The sequence below is a fragment of the Ictalurus punctatus genome, chromosome 28 (assembly GCF_001660625.3).
Source record: "Ictalurus punctatus breed USDA103 chromosome 28, Coco_2.0, whole genome shotgun sequence".
Lineage (NCBI taxonomy): Eukaryota > Metazoa > Chordata > Actinopteri > Siluriformes > Ictaluridae > Ictalurus > Ictalurus punctatus.
In genome coordinates this window covers 4922720-4941754 of record NC_030443.2, presented here as the reverse complement: position 1 = coordinate 4941754, position 19035 = coordinate 4922720, and the positions used below count along the sequence as shown (strand labels likewise).

The following is a 19035-nucleotide window of genomic DNA, read 5'->3' as shown; positions in this document are numbered from 1 at the left end:
TCCCCTGCCGCTGGATTCCTATAAATCTGCTTTGTCACCACGATCAGATAAAAACTATTATATGAATAAAACTGAATTGAAGAGATTAAAATATTAAACTGCCTTAATTTCCTATGAACATTGTCATGTCGGTGGTATGAATGGTCACATGACCAGAGCCAGTTACTTCCTACTTGCACCTCAGGAAGATGATTGCATCAAACTTCTCCAAAAGGACAGAAATAAAACAATCATATTTCGTACATGTAATATTTAAATAGTTGATTTTTTTTATATCAATCACATACTTTTGTACACATTTGTATCATGCTCAAATGCGAATACGGCAATACCAGTACATATAATGCAGTAAAAACATAATCCTTGTAAATCCTAACCAATCGGCTGAAACAGTGTGGGATATTCTAAACAGGGCTGCCAAATTCAGGCCAATGGGGATTTTAAACCCACGTCTCCATCTTCCTTTTTTCACTACATTTATTTTTGGTAAATCAAGAGAATATAAACAAATTTACTATCGTGACTTTTGACTAGATCGTTTTAAAAAAAGAGCTCTTCCCAAAACATTCTTAGACGAGGCATATCATTTCGCTTTGGTCATAAATTGTGATTTTAATAGCGATAACTGGCATAACAGCTCCAGGAATCAATGACCGAGAAACTTTTGCAATTGCAGTCACTGCTCTTAACACAAGTGCTCTATTTATCAGCAAGCCTGGAGAGGTAATCCTCGTGTATTTCCTGTGACTACAAATGCCTCTAGTTGAGCGCTTATCACACCGTGACAATACGTAACAACTCAATATGACTGATAACCGGCGCTTTGCAATATCCGCCTCGCAAATAACAGCCTTTCTACAGCTCTCGGTTTGTGTTTCAGTGCAGTCAGCCCCACATGCATGTTCTCCACATGGAACTGCACTGCATCGACTGAGCTGGAACAATGGAGCCTTTCTGTAACCTTTATTGAACGTTTGTTTTTGATAATTCAGCCGTGAAAAAAAAAAAAAAAATACTCCGTATAGTACCGTTCCACCCTGGTCCACTGAGTCATCTGTTTATCTAAAGACATGAACTTTTTGCTGATGACCCCAAACATGTGATCCCATATCCACCGCAACGTAAATGACTAACATAAATGATGAAGAGTGAATGACTCATTCATACCTCTACCTCTCTGTTAACAACTCTGCATTTACATAACGGTAAGTTCTGAAACAATCTCCTCAATCCACAACGTTCTGTGAACTTCACAGAGCAGTGACCACATTTATACGAGGAAGTGGATTCGAAACCTTTATTTGACCTCCGTTCAGACTAGCAAGCAACAAGTTCCTCGTTAGCAAGGTTAGCAAAGCCGCTCGCAATCTCAACGACTTCCTTCAAAGCTTTAAATTTACTTGTAATGCCTTTATATACATTTAATGAGAGATCGTGAAGGGTGAAATGAACCCACGGGTATAAGGTTTTCTTCCAGCTTTATGTGTCAAACTATAAATAGGAACAAAGGCTGTGAGCAGGAAACCGATCAAACGACGGGACCATACCGCTACATGCCGTAAGATTGGTCAGAGGAATCGTTTGAGCCAATGGTTTGGGTTTGTCACCTGTGTGAACGTAGGGCTATCTAGAAAAAACATTAACTGTGTCACATGATTTGCCTCAGAGGAAGTCTGTGAGTTTAAACGTTTCCATAAATCTTGAGTCGATACACCAACTGCCCATTGGCCTTGAGAATATAATACGAGGACATCGGATGACTCGGTGGAATCGACTATTTAAGCTGAGCGTAAGTGCCTGTGGTCTCCTCTCGATGATACCGTGACCTCCATAAAGGCTGTGCTTTCTGATTACCATAAGGAGGTCACAGCGTCCCGAGACTCAGCAGATTTTCAGTACATTTCATATGATGCTCCGCACACGTAATACAGACATCTATTGCCGTATTCATACGGGGAGGTTTCCTGCTTAGTCCCTCAATTATTCATTAAAGACACCAGATGGTAGAGGACACCGTTTCTAACCTCACTTGATCGAAAATACTAATTCCAAGGAAAGTCAGCAAACTCTTCTATTGTTGTCTGTTCAGTTAATAATCGGGCGTGTCATGCCCGACGACTACGCTGAAATATTAACAGCTGGCATGTGAAGGGAAGCCCGATCTATCTCTGCTGTTCGGCAGGGGGTTCGGAAGCCAGCTGTTTGGCTGAGGTACAGATCTGAATCCAAACAGAGGAGATGAAGAAGGAAAAAAAAAGAAAAAAACAAGCTGAAGGTCAGCCCTGATCCAGCAGAGCTTCGTCTTTGATGCCACAGAACTTTTGCTGACTTTATGACTTTTGCTAGGGTTTATTTTCCTCCATGATACGTTTGAAACTGTATAGTGTTTCTAATGACTGTGTGATAGTGTGTGCTCTCCACGTCAGATTATATGATGAAGATCCTCTAACGATAGACCTTTTCGTGAACATGTTCACCGTAGCCCCTGTTGTTGCTGTTGTAGCCCATCCTCCTCAAGGTTCGGCATATCGCACGTTCTGAGGTGCTTTTCTGTTCAGCGCGGTTGTAAAGAGTGGTTATTTGAGTTACTGTAGTCTTCCTATCAGCTCTCTCATCAAGAAGGCGTTTCTGCCCACAGAACAGACGCTCACTGGATGTTTTTTGTTTTGTTTTCTCACACCGTACTTTCTAAACTTTAGAAACAGTAGTGTGTGAAAATAAATAAAAAGGAGTTTATATCAGTTTCTGAAATACTCAAACCAGCCTGTCTGGCACCAACGACCACGCCACTGTCAGAGTCACCGAGTTCCCTTCTTTTTTCCCCCCGTTCTGATGTTTTGATGTGAAAATGACTTATCTCTATCTGATATCTATATCTGAGCGATTTTATAGATTGCACTTTTGCCACATGATTGGCCGACTGGTTAAGTGCATGAACTTGCAGGTGTACACATTTATATCCGAGTAAAATGGCATATTTGGGTGGGAAGAACATAAGATAAAAGAGGGAATTATGTAATTGAAATATTTACTCAGATCTGCTCGGTAACATGCAGTCAGTTGTTGACGCAGGCATTAACAGGTTATTAAAATTAACAGATTAATCACACACCATATAATCAAGGGCACAAACCAACAACTGGTTCTTATCTTTTTACCCACCACTGAAAGGTAATTTTGCTTTCTTTTACGACTTTTATTTAGGCCTGGAAAACTAGCACTCCTACTTTCGTAATGTAGAATGTAACCCGAGTTATATTAAAAATAAGGAAACTAGGCAGCTGAAGTAGCTCTGAGGATGAGGAGATGAGTGTTACCCGTGAGAGCACCATACACACGGGACATAATTCATCAGAGAACGCGAAAGAGGTCTGTTTGCTTTAGGGTTTGTCTCAATCTGTGCTCTTAAGATAACAAAATACCCCAGTATGTAATTTCTCTCGAGTAAAGAGACTGATCAATACCTTGAGCTTAAATCTGGGAGACGAGCGCTGGCTTTTTAAATAGCCTGTTCACTTTTATAAAGCAACATTAAAAAGCAAATAATAATGTCCTTTTGTTTTCAACCATGGGAGCGTAATCACTGTATAATTAATTGCTATGGGGAATTAAACAAATGGAAAACAGTTGTATCTCATCGCTGAATATCACGCTTTAAAAAAAAAAAGAAGATAATTCTCATTTATCAGCACAAACACAGAGACCAAACCAAGCAGAATCTTCCAGGTTATCTTCACAGCCCAGAAGCACTGCTTGCTCTCTGGCCGAGAGCTCTATCTCAGACGAGATGCTGAAACGGTGCTTATGCATCTGAAGTGTAGTGAATATATCAGAATTTACACAGGCTGTAACATCTGGAATGTGATAAGGAAGAACTGTTATTAAAAAAAAATAATAATAAAATAATAATATATATATATATAATTTTTTGGATGTGCTGAATCTTCCATCCAAAAAAGCAGGAAGGAGCTGCAAAGCGCTGTATCCTGAAGACTTTCCCATGTAATAGAAAACGTCGTTTCAGCTTTACCTCTGACTGTGCTCACACTGGAGACTCCTTCCAAAGATGATGTTACTATAGAAGCAACAACGTATTAGAACGAGCACGTTAATATAAACCTGTTCAGCTGAAACTGCTTTCAGAGTTATAACTCTCTGTTATAGAAAATGAATCAACATCTTCTAACCAATCATTCAAAGATTCCAGGATTCTGCATTAATGCTTCATGGTATCTCTGGTATAAAAGCGATGCATTTTACATTCCAGATGGCTTTAAAAAAAAAAAAAAAAAAAAAAAAAAAAAAAAAAAAAAAAAAAAAAAATAGAACATGAATGTAGAGTAAATTATTATTGTAAGTTTTAAAAAAAAACTTTTCCTACTGTTTCCTCTTATTGGTTCTAAACAGCATTATTATATATATCCTCGTAGAAGGAGCGTGGGACAGAAAGTGCAAAAGAAAGAGGGACCGGGTAGAAAATAATGAAGAACAAGATAAAAGAGATGGAAGAGAGCGAAAGAGAGCAGCGGAGGGGAGGAGAGCCTCGGTCTGTCTTTTCTCCAGAGGAAACAGACAACCCTTGTGATTATCTCCTCTCTTATTTGCTAATGCTTTGACTGCAATCTTCTTTAATTGTTCCAGTTTGTAAAGAAGTGTGCAAACCAATATGGCCCTCTCTACTCCTAGACAAAAAAACAATAACAACCCCCCACCCCCCCCCCAAACACACACTCAAAAATGCAAAATCAAACTATCCACTAATTAATTCAATTCAGATTCTCATTCAAACACAATCCAGTGAATTGCTGACAGGGACGGAGAGTACGACATTTAGGTATATAGTCTTGTTGTTTGATTGCTCGCTTGTGTCTCTGGTTATATTGTATCTAGAGATCTAGAGCGTCAATGTACTCGGTCACAGAGGGGAAAGCAACCATGATAAACAACACCAGATCACTCTGATCATACAGGTGCCATCTAACAGAGACGGTAGAATCATTTGCCAGTTAAGATTAGGCGCCATGAATAAGCCCAATATTTCCTCAGAGCAGCTGTGATTACGCAGTGTCTAGTTAGAGAGTAATTGAATATGCAGAGGTCTTACACAGAGATGGAGGCAAGAATGGGGTCATGTTTTGGGCAAATCCCTACACTCTAGTACTGATAAGATGAGAAACACTTGATAGTAATTATGACAAACACCCCCCACGTAAACGGAAATAAATACCAGTTCAGCCCAGAAACTGAGTGAGTGAGTGCGTGAGCGAGAGAGAGAGAGAGAGGGAGAGATCTTGGCAGCATTGTTACCTTTCAGGGGAAATACCTCAAATAGTCTCAAGAGTAAACTGTCAGCCATCTTAAAAGGACGTGCAATACTCTATGGGACACAAGCAGAAGCTGATGGTGTTTCTGGGTAGTACAAAGGGTTTGCAAGGGTCTCCACTTTGAATGCTAGACTTCATTGGCAGATTAGCAACTCGCCACGTACACTCACCAGAGGCACTATTGATATCTGCTACTTCCTTCCATGCCTCTATACACATTAATATGTGTTTGTATATGACAGGATACGACGAAACCGAGGTTGTAAGTTTTCCTTCCATTTTTGTGCATCAGAAAAATAATAAAATTGTGACTGGCGAACAGAAAGAATGTAGGACCACACCAAAGGATGTCAAAGGATTGGTCCGGGCAACCATTTGGATTCGCCGCTTTGCATGGAGTCGACAAAATTCTCAATTCAAGCGGTGCGGTGAAATCGCAGACCTGCGTCGTGTCGGTACATCAAAAATAAACGGTCACGTCGTCTCTTGCTAGATAACCCTGGGAACAGAGTACTCTATGGGAACAGAGAATGCAAACACAGACCAAATTCTCAAACCACAACAACAAAATATCCCACTTGACCCGCTGTACCCTGAAACCTACAGTAAGGTTAGTGTTGCACAGCTTCTGCCAGAAACCAATGATTTGTTTTTATCCTCAGAACTAGTTGTAGTTAGTTAGCGGGTGTTTTGCAGGTGATGAGTAATACAATGAATAACCGTGTACGAAGACAACGACTTTTAAGTGGAGGTTTTTACGGCGGAGGATTGTTCTTGATATCCGTGATTCCTGCTGGAGTAAAACTGAAACTTACCGCACTTGTTTATAACTACAAAAGAAGTATACCACCAGATACCACTCAAGGCAGCCAGACACATAAAAACTGTTAGAATATCAGCAAAATAAATAAATAAACAAACAAAATACCTTTTCAGAAAGGCTCTCTTCAGTTATTATATTTAGGGGTTCAAGCACCAAAGTCAAATATTGTGCTGCTGCTGGAAAGTTCAGGATTAGAAAGCTCTACGGCTCCAAACAATATTTGAAAAATGTAAATAAAGTACATGAAAAATATTCCCACTGAAGAGGAGGTTGGGGGTTCTGTGGAGTTTATTTTACAGTCAAAAGGTCTAATATATTAGTAATATAGTACCAGATTACTCCATAATACCAGGTGTTAACGGGATTGCTTACCTTCGCTTTATTGATGGTGCAGTGCAGGGCGTTGTTCTCTTGATCATACAGCAGGCTGAAATCCAGAGTGCCAAGAGTGGCTGTGAAGAGAGAAGAAATAATAAACGTTACCCCATGCTGCAATGCTTTACACCCTTTGAAACAGCTTTGTGAACAAGCATCGATTTTACGTTTTTGATCCGTGTTGGTCGTACGAGCTATAACAGTACAGCTGGTAGAAATCAGAGCAGAAATGGTGTTCATGCTCCAGTGCTTTAGCCTGAGGAATCGAGCAGATTTTTGATGGACAGCAGGAATTGATAACCACAGCTCGGCTCAATGTGATCATATTCCAAGCGCTTAAGAAACACAGTAAAAAGTGAAGGGAAAAAAAAACGACGCCTTTCTTTCTTTTTCTCCAAACGACCTTCGAGGCAACGTTCTGCCCGCCTCGGCCATTGAGAAAGTCTTCAAAACATGATAGTCAATAGTCTTAATCTGGCTCACGGCACAAGTTGTAGCTGCATGGCCTTTCAACTTCCCCCTGCTGGGCTGGGGTCGGAATGAGAGCTGGTGAAGAATGTAGCCTAGTGGGAGGCCTACAGTGATCATAAGGCGTTTGGGTTCTTCGATAAACATGGCCATGCTGTGTTCTCCTCACTGAGAAACACCTGGGGCTTTTCCTCCAACACAGATGCAGAATCAGATTCTTGTGCTTAAAGCCTGACCTTAACCATACTGTACTCTACTATACAGAGCTGTATACACTCACGGTTCTCGAAGTGGAGTCCGGGGACTGCCGGGGTTCTGTGAAGCACAGCCGGTTTTACATTTTCTTCTAGTGCTGGAAATCACAACCCACTATTATCGAAGTTATTATTAAATGAGCGGAAAGTTCAGATATTAAAAAGCTCGGTGGCTCCGATTTGAAAAAATCTTATTGGTCCGGAGTGGTGCAACAGAAAAGCATTCGCCATCCAATCGCCGACAGTCAAGAGGTGGGAGGGATGATTTTACTCTCTCATCCCACCTTAGGGATTAAACAAGACCTGTATTTGATTCGTTTAAAGGTTTAAAACACTGTCTGATTCTCTAGCACCTTGAAAGTCTGATTTGGTTAACATGTGCGCCTCACACCTCCAGGGTCCGGGGTTCGATTCCCGCCGGGGCCATGTGTGTGCGGAGTTTGCATGTCCCCCCCCCCGTGCTGCGGGGGTTTCCTCCGGGTACTCCGGTCTCCTCCCCCAGTCCAAAGACATGCATGGTAGGCTGATTGGCGTGCCTAAAGTGTCCATAGTGTATGAACGGGTGTGTGAATGTGTGTGTGATTGTGTGCCCTGTGATGGACTGGCACCCTGTCCAGGGTGTACCCCGCCCTGTGCCCGATGTTCCCTGGGATAGGCTCCAGGTTCCCCCGCGACCCTGAAGAAGGAGTAAGCGGTAGAAGAGGGATGGATGGATAAAAAAAATAGAAAGAAGAAAAGAAATCATCTGCAGAATGAAAATAAGATCATTTCTGCTGACTCATGTAACATTCTGAAGTCAATAAGCTTAATACCAACAGTGAGAAGTGCAGCCCTTTTGGCAATTTAGTTGGACATGAGGAGTTGTAATTTAAAAGCTCATCTCTTAGGCACAGATTTCAGTTTTCTAGCTTACATAGCCATTTTCAAAGCAACAAACACAGCCCTTGGACATTCATAGAATATATTATATATATAAAATATATACAACTCCGACTCGCATGCTAGTTCTTTGTTTCTATGCTATTGCAATTCAGGCAGCGTGTGAACCCTGCTGTATTAAAGTATCCAGCAAGCTGTGTTTTCTGACAGAATTCTGAGAAATATGATAAATGAATTAGCCTCAGCAGGGGTGAGAGAAGCAGAAATTGGCTGATGAAATATACAAGGGTTGCAGGGCTTTCATTTTCATACGTCTAAAAGTTATTAAACGTTTTCCCAACGCCATGCTTTCTTTGAACAAAACAGTACAGCGAATTTCAGGTGGTGTATAGAGCCTTTCAATCTCAACAGGAGCAAAGGATAAACATTTGTTTATCCTGAGAATTTAAAAGACAGCTGCACGTTCATCATGGATCAATTACACTTCATTAACACTGGTGGCTACTTCGATGGTCCTCCTTTTATCGAAAACATGGGCCTTGGAAGTGTAACCTCAAGACGCAAAACAGGGTGTGCTCACAGGGGGTGAGAGAGAGAGAGAGAGAGAGAGAGAGAGAGAGAGAGAGAGAGAGAGATCGGCGAGCGAGAGAGCATATGCTATTGTGTGAATGGCAGATTTGAAACCAAAAAGAAAATGTCAGTCATAAGAGGTCAGGGTGGAGTTTGGATTTGGCAGTAGGAATGTGAAGAGACAATACATAAATAGATGAATAACTGAATACATGCATAAACAAGTCAATGGATGGATGCACGTTTTGAGGAATGAATAATCTAATCTGTAGGAGTTTTGAGGGCAAGAAAAACAATGTGGAGAAATGTATTGAAAACACCATGCACCTCAGCGTTCAACTGCATCTTCACCAACTCGCCGAGCATTTTAAGTTCATCGGCATCCGAGCTCAAGCCAAGTTTTGTAGCACACAAAAACCAGCAATGTTTACTATCTTTCATAACTAATCTCATAATTTTCAGCGCTAATCTCGAAGACCAAAATAAATAAATAAAATAGTCCATGTAAAAACGAAACTGAACTGAAATGGAACTCGACTGAAATGTGTTTTTGTTACTGCACACGTGCGTAACGTGAGAGAGCAGAGCAGGAATGTTCAAAAGTAAGCAAATGTCTGATATTTTAATTCGTTGAGGAATTGTTCCGTGATACCTCGGGTATCGTTGGTGTCATCATCATCGGCCACTGAAAAACACACTGCTTATGATGAACCATTTCAATCCTGATAGGAGTGGTCTGTTCAAAGACGATCCCGCCCCCAATTACAGGGAACGAGGCCTCACTGAAGGCTGTAAATAGGACGATCGAAATCAAATACTATGGCTTTCATAGTGATCAGATCTCAACCTTACGTTTTCCTAGAAATTTTCATTTCAAAGCCTACGACATTGGTGTTAGAATCAGAAATGTGTTAAAAATAATTAACAGACTCATATTGAGGCTCTTCAACAATTGCTCAGAAAATTGCTTTGAGGTTGACGCGCTCTACCATCATCAAAAAATTTGATGAAATGGCTTTCGGAAGAACAGCTTTCTTTGCTCCGGTACAATTCTTGTTATGGTAGCGCAAAACCTTACTAAGACACTATGTTTTTTTTTATGGATTGTCACCTCTCTGTATGCGTACTATATCTGCCGTAAGGAATTAAAATCCTATTAAAAGATTTACTGCAAACACTTCTTAAATGCACTTCAGGCCTAATTTCTGCCTGGTACCATACGTCGCTCATTAAAAAGAACCATGAAAGGCTTGTGAATAACTTTCTGTTCATTTCCGTCAAAGAATCTGTTGAACATGACCTTTCCTCCTACACTTCTAGCAGGGAGAAGAAATGAGCTTCATTCTTCTTTTCTGAATATCTCTCAGCTGAAGGCAGTTTGAATGGAGCTTCCGTCAAAAAAGCGTGACATTCGGTGGGCTGTGGATGAGAACACTTTTCTGAATCTCCGTTAGTGATTTCCGTTCGATCTGCAGCAAAACGCTCTCTCTACCCAGAGAAACTGTAGTGAAAATTCCTCAGATCCCAACAGGACAGCTAATTGATCTAGAGCGGATGAAAGTGAGCAGTGATTTGGGCTGGCTAATGTGCGGTCATTAGCTCGAGAAACCGGCTGCCAGTAGAAACTGTGAAGCAGAGGAGCCTGGGCTTTAATTGAGCATCCTGAGAGCATGTCCGCCATGACCTTCAGTGCATGTTAGTGTGCGTATGTGTGCGCTAGACTATACGAAGGCCCTCATTAAAGAAACACTGAGGTCATTGAGGAAACATTGAGAGGCAAAGAGCTGTTATGTTACAACAGGCCTTCTATAGGGTGGAGGGTGAATGGGTGCTGAAGACTGATGGAGCAAACCTTGATGAAAAGGGAGGGATAGGAATTCTCCACGTTTCATTGCAGATTTATAATGTGTGCTTGGATTTTTAATAGATGTTCTCAACCGTGGTTCGCAATGTAACCATTTGGAAATAAATGACTCCGCCTTGTGCACCGATTTCCCTGGGACAGACTCCAGGCTTCCCGCAACCCTGCGTAGGATAAGCGGTACAGAAGATGGATGGATGGAAATAAATGAGAATGGAGACCAAACAACAAAGCTTCATGAGCAAAGACGTCAATGGAAACCAGCCAAGACAACATCAAAGCTTTTCATTGTGTCCTCGAGGACTGTTGATATTATCTTGGCCGATTGGCCAGCAGGGGTAGGACAGTTTAAGGTTAAGTTTGTTCTTTTTACTTTTATTAATAACCTGTTATCACCTACTACAAAGCAGAGGTTCTCGCACAGCTTTTTCCCTAATTTGGGCATCTGCCAATTCCCATCCACCAGCCAGCTCTCCCAACTACCAACTGGAAGAAAGCACGGTCTACCCTCTTCCGCATACATGAGCTCACAGAAGCCCACAATTGGCTAGTGTCACTGTGATGGATCAGGCAGACAGCGGATGCTATGGCTGGCCACGAATGGCTGTAGCATCCTTGGGATTCAAAGTCGCAATCTCCAGACTATAGTCTGAACGCTTTTCAATTGCACCAAAAGGGAAGTTGCATGGCTGATATTTGGGTGTGTTTTTTGACTTCCTGTTGATTCGGTTCAGATTCTCTTACGTGCAAAATCTAATAATCATGTGGTTCCCTGCTACAGCGACAGGAAGACTTAAAAATGTGGAATAATAATTGTGGTTTAGTGGTTAGCACGTTTGCTTCACACCTCCAGGGTTGAGGGGTTCAAGTCCCGCCGCGGCCCTGTGTGTGTGCGGAGTTTGCATGTTCTCTCCGTGCTTCGCGAGGTTTCCTCCGGGTACTCTGGTTTCCTCCCCCAGTCCAAAGACATGCACGGTAGGCTGATTGGCATGTCCAAAAGTGTCTGTAGTGTACGAACGGGTGTGTGAACGTGTGTGTGACTGTGTCCTGTGATGGGGGCACCCCGTCCAGGGTTGTCCCCCTCATTGTGCTCCCTGGGATAGGTTTCTAGTTCCCCGCGACCCTGTAGGATAAGCGGTATAGAAGATGGATGGATGGATAGAAGTCCAGGGAATTACTACTGCAGTCATAATGCACTCTAAACAGGAGCTGCACTTATAAGTCTTGTGGCAAGTGCTCTGGGCAGATATGGTGCATGAAGAGAAAATTAATTATGTGGACTTGCTTTTATATATAAAGGTGAAAAAAGCCGTGAGCCTGAAAGTAAAAACGTTGCCCAAGGGAACAGACAAATGAGTCACAGTCTACTGAGACTGCGAACAGAAAATAAGGTAGAAGGAGAGAAAAGGAAAACATATATAGAGCGATTAGATTGAGAGTGAAGATAAAGGTGCAGCAAAGAAAGAAAAGAAGGGGGGAGAGAGAGAGAGAGAGAGGGAGAGAGAGAGAGAGAGAGAGAGAGAGCTCCATTTGTGGTCCGGTCACACTATGCCAGCCTCCATTAGTCTCCTTCCCTGTTCAACATGTTTAGAGGCTGAGGGCAGCACAGAGCCTGTAATGATTTTCATATTGATGGTAGAGCTTTTGAGAATGTGCAGCAGGTGTCATTAACTCTAAAGAGGTGCCACTATTTCCCTCATAATTATATCTGTCCATACAGGAATATACAGCAGTATAGGCAGAATGGCACATAATTACAGTTAATGTTTGTAGGCAAGTCTCCGAGCGCCAGCACCTATTGGTCTCGAGATGATTGTTTGAGATTCTGAACTGAGCTTCAAAACGTTTGAAGTTCAAATCAAAGAGCTGCCCAAGAGCCACTGATAATCCTTTGGGTGAAGGCTTTTAACCTTCAAATATTCAGCTGCATTCTTGGACTGTACCATTTCTAAACTGGGTTTCTTTATATAAAAGCTACAAAATGGATCGGGTTGCTTGTGCCTGGAACCAGCAGACTGTGTATATTAGAGTTAGAATATTAGGGTTTTCTTTTTTAATTCATAGATGCCCATTGGACAAGTAGGTTCAGCAGTGGCTTATGACTGTAGACTTTGGAATGGCAGGAGATAATTTTCTTCTTTATCCCAACCTTTGCATGGGAAACAAGGTCTGTCAGCTGCTCCTCCCCTGAGCATGGGGCAGCATGATGCCATCCACACTGGGGCTCTCTTAGCACTTGTTCCCATTCTGACCAATAATTACTCGGAGTTGTTAAATGTGGCAGCCCCATGATTGCACAACATTGTGCACAAGAACAGAACATCAGGTTATATCGGTCATATAGCTCTTTTTTAAAAAGTCGTTCAATTTCAAATCTATAGCTGTATATGAATCAAATATATAGAGTTATGGATGATGACATTAAAACATGCGACTGGGCAGGAAATTAGGGCTTTTACTTGCCTGGTGGGCCAGCTAAAGTGATGCAATTTACGAATTATCCATACGAATACACGCAAATTATGCGGTAATTAAACCCACCAGTTTCATACACTCCATCTAACACTCCATAGTCACTTCATGGAAAAACTGGAGAGACGTCGGAAACTTGTCACCCAGGAAACCCCAGAAAAGCTCACTAAGGTTTCATCATCCTGTTGGCACCAATGTTTTGGTCAAGTCCACAGTCTTTTTAAAAGCAGCTCTTACGACGGTGTTTGCTTGTCGTGCTAACCTGACGGTTTGTGAAGGGGAGAAATAAAGACCTACAGCGGTTCAGTCAGAGGGCTACATGTAGCATGTTGCGCAAGGTTCTTGCTCCATGCAGCAGCTGTGGCTCTGTGAAGGCAGTCAGCATGACAGTAAAGTAAAATCCCAGCCATCGCAGCTGGAGGTGTGTGAAGAGGAACAGGGCCCAGGGCTGAAATGATTTGTGTGCTTCTCCGTGATGCGCTCAAAGAGAGTCGACGTAATCCGACAGCGTTCTGATGCCATCAATCGAAGCGAGCGAGACTCAAGCCATGGGGATAATCAGTGGGGAGGAGTGAATACACTGGTAAGGATGATGAGCATCATAGGAACATGGAGGAAGAACAGATATAAGAGACACCTGGAAACATGGTAAAAAGGGACATTGCGGTTCTGCGTCCCTGCTGCTACGTTAAAAGCAAAATGGCGAGGCCAATAGGTGCTGGGTGGAAATAATTGGAAACGGCTCACTGGAGAATTGGAATCACTGAAAAACGCCGTGCTGATTTTTGATCTATTGACGTTGTGCTCATTTGCATTTATTAGCAAGTAGATGGCTGCGTATAAAGATTCTGATAAGGGTTGGTCACTATTTTAAGATTGCATCTCTTGGATGTTTGGATGTAAGAGTGTCTTAGAGGAAATGAAAACATCATTTGCAATCTGGAGCTATTATATTTCATCATTTTGGTGTGTGCGCCACCCCTCCCCCCTCTCTCTTTCGCTCGCCACCCCCCCCACACACACATGCATACATCATCTATAGAAATTCCCCAGTCCAGTTTCAGTCCACAGAGCCATGACTCTGAAAATATCCCAGCTATATTCAGCAGCAATTTGACAGAGTACTTGCTTTTTATGAGTCAAGGTTATTTTGCCGTACAGGTGCCTGGTGAAGTGATGGATCTAGCACTAAAAGAATCACTCAATGTCATTTCCTCCCCACCCCACAGACGTTTTTAACACAACAATATTCTTTAGATTTTGAGATGGAAAAAGCTTTGGTTTCTTGCTGTTTGGCCAGACTTTGAAAAGTCATTCTCCCTTATGTCTTTGTTCTTTTTGCCATGAAATGGACCAAATGTGAAAGTCATGATATTTAAGACAACGGTTTAAAATCAGAAGGTGAAGACGTGGAGAACACATGAAGAATGAACCTGCCGCGAGAACAAAAGACGCACTCCGTCAACAAACCTCGCACTCTGTCAGCATGCTAAATGGATTAAAAATTCAAAGAGGTAAGAAAGGGGACATTTGTATGAGAGCTTCAATATTTTGTCCAGTCCTCTTTCTGGAGAATGATGCAATGGATTGTACTTACTTCTCTTACAAAGCCCCACAGTTATGGAACAGTCTTCCAATTAGTGTTCGGGACTCAGACACAGTCTCAGTGTTTAAGTCTAGGCTGAAAACATATTTGTTTACTCAAGCTTACCATGAATAGACTTTCTTTTATGCAAAGTACACAGACTTACCCAACAATCTCTCCCTCTCTTTACCTCCCTCTCCCTCTCTCCTTCTGTCGAGCCACACATGATTTTATGGAGATGCCAGTGATCCTGACCCTTTCGTCTCTCCGGACCTGCCTGATACATTCAGATGCCCTACCTCTGGATGGAGCTCTCATCAACTGGAGGCTACAGCCTGGAGATTGCTGAGGACGGTACTGCTTGAAGTACCAGGGAAACGGTTTTGGATCTCCATTCCACATGGACGTTCTCACTGTGCTTGCTGGGACTACGGTTGCTGCGATGGCCTTGAGACTGCGATTACCACATGCAGTTTTACACTCAGGTCTCCTTTAGTGAACAGTGGACTAGTTCAACAAACAGACTTCATGTTAAAACCATAATGAACTTCCTTTTACTTTCACACTATCCGTTTTTACCCAGATGAGGACGGGTTCCCTTCTGAGTCTGGTTCCACTCAAGGTTTCTTCCTCATATCATCTTAGGCTCGCTCAATAGGGATTAATCCACACACTTAAAATCTGTATCCTGTGTTCATATATTTCTGTAAAGTGGCTTTGAGACAATGTCCATTATAAAAAGCGCTATACAAATCAAATTGAATTGAAGTCTTCAGGAAGGTAGATCTCCAGGAACAGGGTTGGGGACCACTGGTTCAGACTTAATAAGCTTCACTGTGGTGCGATGGATGATGGATGAAGCCCTTGTGATCACATTGAAGGTAAAATGGTTTTACTACTTGGCGGATTAGAATCAGGAACATGCAGGTATGCTGATGCTATAAGTAACAGTTGTGTCATGGTCGAACATATCTTTTACATGCTGTGCGAGGACACAAGTCTGTTGGCCAACAAGTTCTTGACTCTTTTTTGCCAAGGACGCCAAGAAGATGCACTACATGATCATATACTCCAGGGGTTCTCAAACTTTTTGGCCTCAAATGGACATGAAAAATGAATTTTCTTTGACCCCAAGCCTTATGCACCGACTTTTTTTTTTAAATCCAAATTTATAATATAGGTCTACTGTAACATTTGAACATTTTATGATGTCACTTTATGTGTAAGACAAGCAACCAAAAACCAAAGGAATGTTTCTTGCACTAAGTTCCCAGTCTAGAGTGAAGTGTTGTGTTGTTATAAGAAAATAATCCAGGCTAGGATGGTGCGATTACGGCAGCGCATTAGACTCAAGATTCAAGATTTCCTTTGTTACATGCATACCCATTTATATACAGTATACAACTTGCAGTGAAATGAAACCCTGGCCTACCCCTCCTCAGACTGTGCATTTAAATAACGAAATAAAAGAATAAAGAAATGATTAAGAAATAATAGGAAATAAGAAATATTCGTACAGGAACGTGCAAAAAAATAAATAAAAATTGAACAAAATATGCCGGGAATGCGTTACAGAAGCAGTGGTAACGCCAGTATTATTATTTACACACTCGCTGCTTAACTTGTGTACATGCGGAGGATACGGCATACACTAGATGGCATGTCAGTCCCATAACATCCCTGTCCGTCAGGTTTCCAGGTGGAACTGTGAAACGTTTCGCAATTTTACGCACGGCGACGTTAAACACACTGGCACGCTCCGTCTCTCATTAAAACCTTCCGCCATCCTCGTGACTGCTTTCATGAGCTGCATCTCACAATCAAAAAACTCCAACAAAATTGAGTTTGTACTAATCTTTATGTATTTACTCATCTAGAAACATTTCGGAGGACTTGCAACGCAAAACAGACCCTCGGTTAGGTTTGAAGGCGACATGAGAGGGTTTTAAAATTCACACACTGACCCTAATGGAACACCTGGTTAGAGTTCAATAACAGTGTTGTCTAGTAAGTAAGTATGAGATTTGAGGCGGATGTGGACGCACGGGAAAATTCATCTATGTTTATTTGCTGTGCGTCAGGAGAACGGAAGACTAAAATAACGTCATCTATTCTTTGAAATGTGGCTTGTCTGAATGCGTGCGAAATATTAGCATGCAAAGTGTGTTCGATATTTCTAACGTTTCATTTGTAAAATAAAGGAATTGGGGCGGGGGGAATCCCTAATGTTTGGGAATCCCTAATGCACTCATTCAGAGAAACGAATGTCATTTCTCTCCCATTCATTTCCAATAGGGAGTAACTAAAGAAAAAAAAAAAATCCACAAGGGATTGTGGGATAGCAAGCAGCGAGAATTTCAGTCTCAACTGCATTCGTTCGTATTGCACTTTATTCGGTCGTGACGAAATGGACGAATGGACGTTATCATACAAATCCACTGAACTCGAACAAGTTTAGGAAGATCGTCATTTCTTCACGGTAGACCATTCCCTTCCTGCGTTGTCGACGGGGACTGTGCTCAGAGGACACGTAGCCTTGGTCTGCGTTAATAATACGCGTAACTTGCTACTGCTACAACATTTCACAACGAAATTAGGCCACACAAACCGAAGGTGCTCCCAGATACAGCGATCGGGGGAGAGGACGAGGATGGGAGGGGTCTGGGATTTCCTGAAAGCAAGCCACAGCCTTCTGTGGAATCCTATTAAGCATTTCACTGCAAGCTGTCAGCTGATGATGAAAGGAACAGACCGCATTCTCTTTCCATCATTGGTTCTGCGACTCTGCTGGGCCTTTTGAAAAAAGAAAAAAAAAAAACCAACAACAACTACGTGTACTCATGTATTTTTTCTGTATGGTGGAGGATACACCATGTACAGCACCAGGCCAGGTCTTCCCTGGAAACAGACCACCAAACATTCATTGTCTGCCCTTCCTCTCTCTGTTCTGTGCGAGCATATCCACCATCTGTGGTAGTCATTCACGGAGTATGCTCTTATTATCGCCGTTCGCATGCCTTCTGTGACACGTTTCTGTCCGTTTCTTGGCAGAACGACCCATTCAGCCGATGACGGACGGCGCGAAGGATTCACAACAGGCTCTTTGTCGTTTTCACATCGCAGCTCGTCCCCGTTTCTCGCGTTACGTCAGGCTAAAGCGCATCTGATTTATTTTTCATTAAGGGGGACAAAATCGGTTCGTGTCTTCCTTTTTAAAACCACTAAGCATTGCATATTTCAAATCGATTTTCCTTTCCAAGCCATTTCAAGATGTTATAGTAGTCATATCGACAGTAACGTTCTTCCTCACTTTCTGTCGTGAAACAGTACAATGCTCGTGTTAACGTCTACCGTGAACGTCTCATTCGGAGACCCGGTGGCGCAGTGAATCTCTCACCAAGTACTTGAGTGGGTAATGAGTCAGATGAGAACTAGCATGTTGTAAACAACTGTAAGGAAAAAGAAAGAAAGAAAAAAAAGCAAATGGGTTGAAAAGATGAGCATGGAATTAAATGTTAAGGGGTTATTAAGGCTGAGTGAATTATTTTAAATGTGTATTCACTTCATTGGAAATCAAAGAGGAAGAAAATGATGCGCTGTTTAACCCAGTTGTAGTTATTAGATTAGAGGAAAATGTTTCTAATTTCTAAAACAAGAATCAAGAACAATTGTGTAATAAAAATATAATATAATACAGTGCGTACGAGAGGTTTTATTTTGTGTGAGAGTTAGTTTCAGCCAAAAATGCTTGATTTCGCTGTGGCTTTAGTTTTTTTTTCCCCAAAAATTTGCGATGGAACTTGCAGAGATTTTTGTCCTTTAATTAATTAATTATTATATATATAAATTTTTTGACCTTTTTTTGCGGAAAACTCCTTGAATTGACGAAATCGCAGTTTCACAGCGATGTTTGTTGGTAAACGAGACCTTTTAGCTGTACTCGCGTTCGACGTACGTGAATCGGAGAGGGTTTTGGGCCGAACGCACATCACGTGACGCGTCTCGGCCCAGATCTCCGGAAAATCTGCGGCCGTTTTGAAAAACCGCGAGCTCCTCCGATTATTGCGGGGTTCGATTGATTTTGCGTTCATTTCGGCGATGGCGAAAATCATGGAATCCTGGAGGGAGCGATAATAGAACGCAGCCCAGTTGAATTCTCGATCGGACTGGTCAGAAGGGGTAACTTTAACTTTATTTTTGTATAACCGTACGGTTTGTAGTTTTCCACGCCAACGTTATCGTTTCGATTCGTTTGATACTTGAACAGCAGACGCGCCACGTAATCTAAGACTAATAATCCACCGGTTCTACAAACGTGATTCGTTTAACAAAGTAAAATGTATAAGAATTGATGTGTTGACTTTTTAAATTTTTTTTTGGTTTAGATGTTTATTTAACATTTATGGGAGGAGTCTGAGGTGTCA

The 19035-nt window shown here is 41.9% G+C and overlaps 1 protein-coding gene across 2 annotated transcripts in view; it reads right to left on the bottom strand.

The window, feature by feature from the left end:
- Positions 1 to 19035, bottom strand: part of doc2b (double C2-like domains, beta) — a 155751-nt gene that overhangs the window by 37281 nt on the left and 99435 nt on the right. For both annotated transcript variants that reach the window (XM_017460595.3, XM_047151752.2), the window contains one exon: positions 6520 to 6599. In XM_017460595.3, the coding sequence (XP_017316084.1) occupies positions 6520 to 6599 (80 nt within the window). The remainder of the gene's footprint in view (positions 1 to 6519; positions 6600 to 19035) is intronic.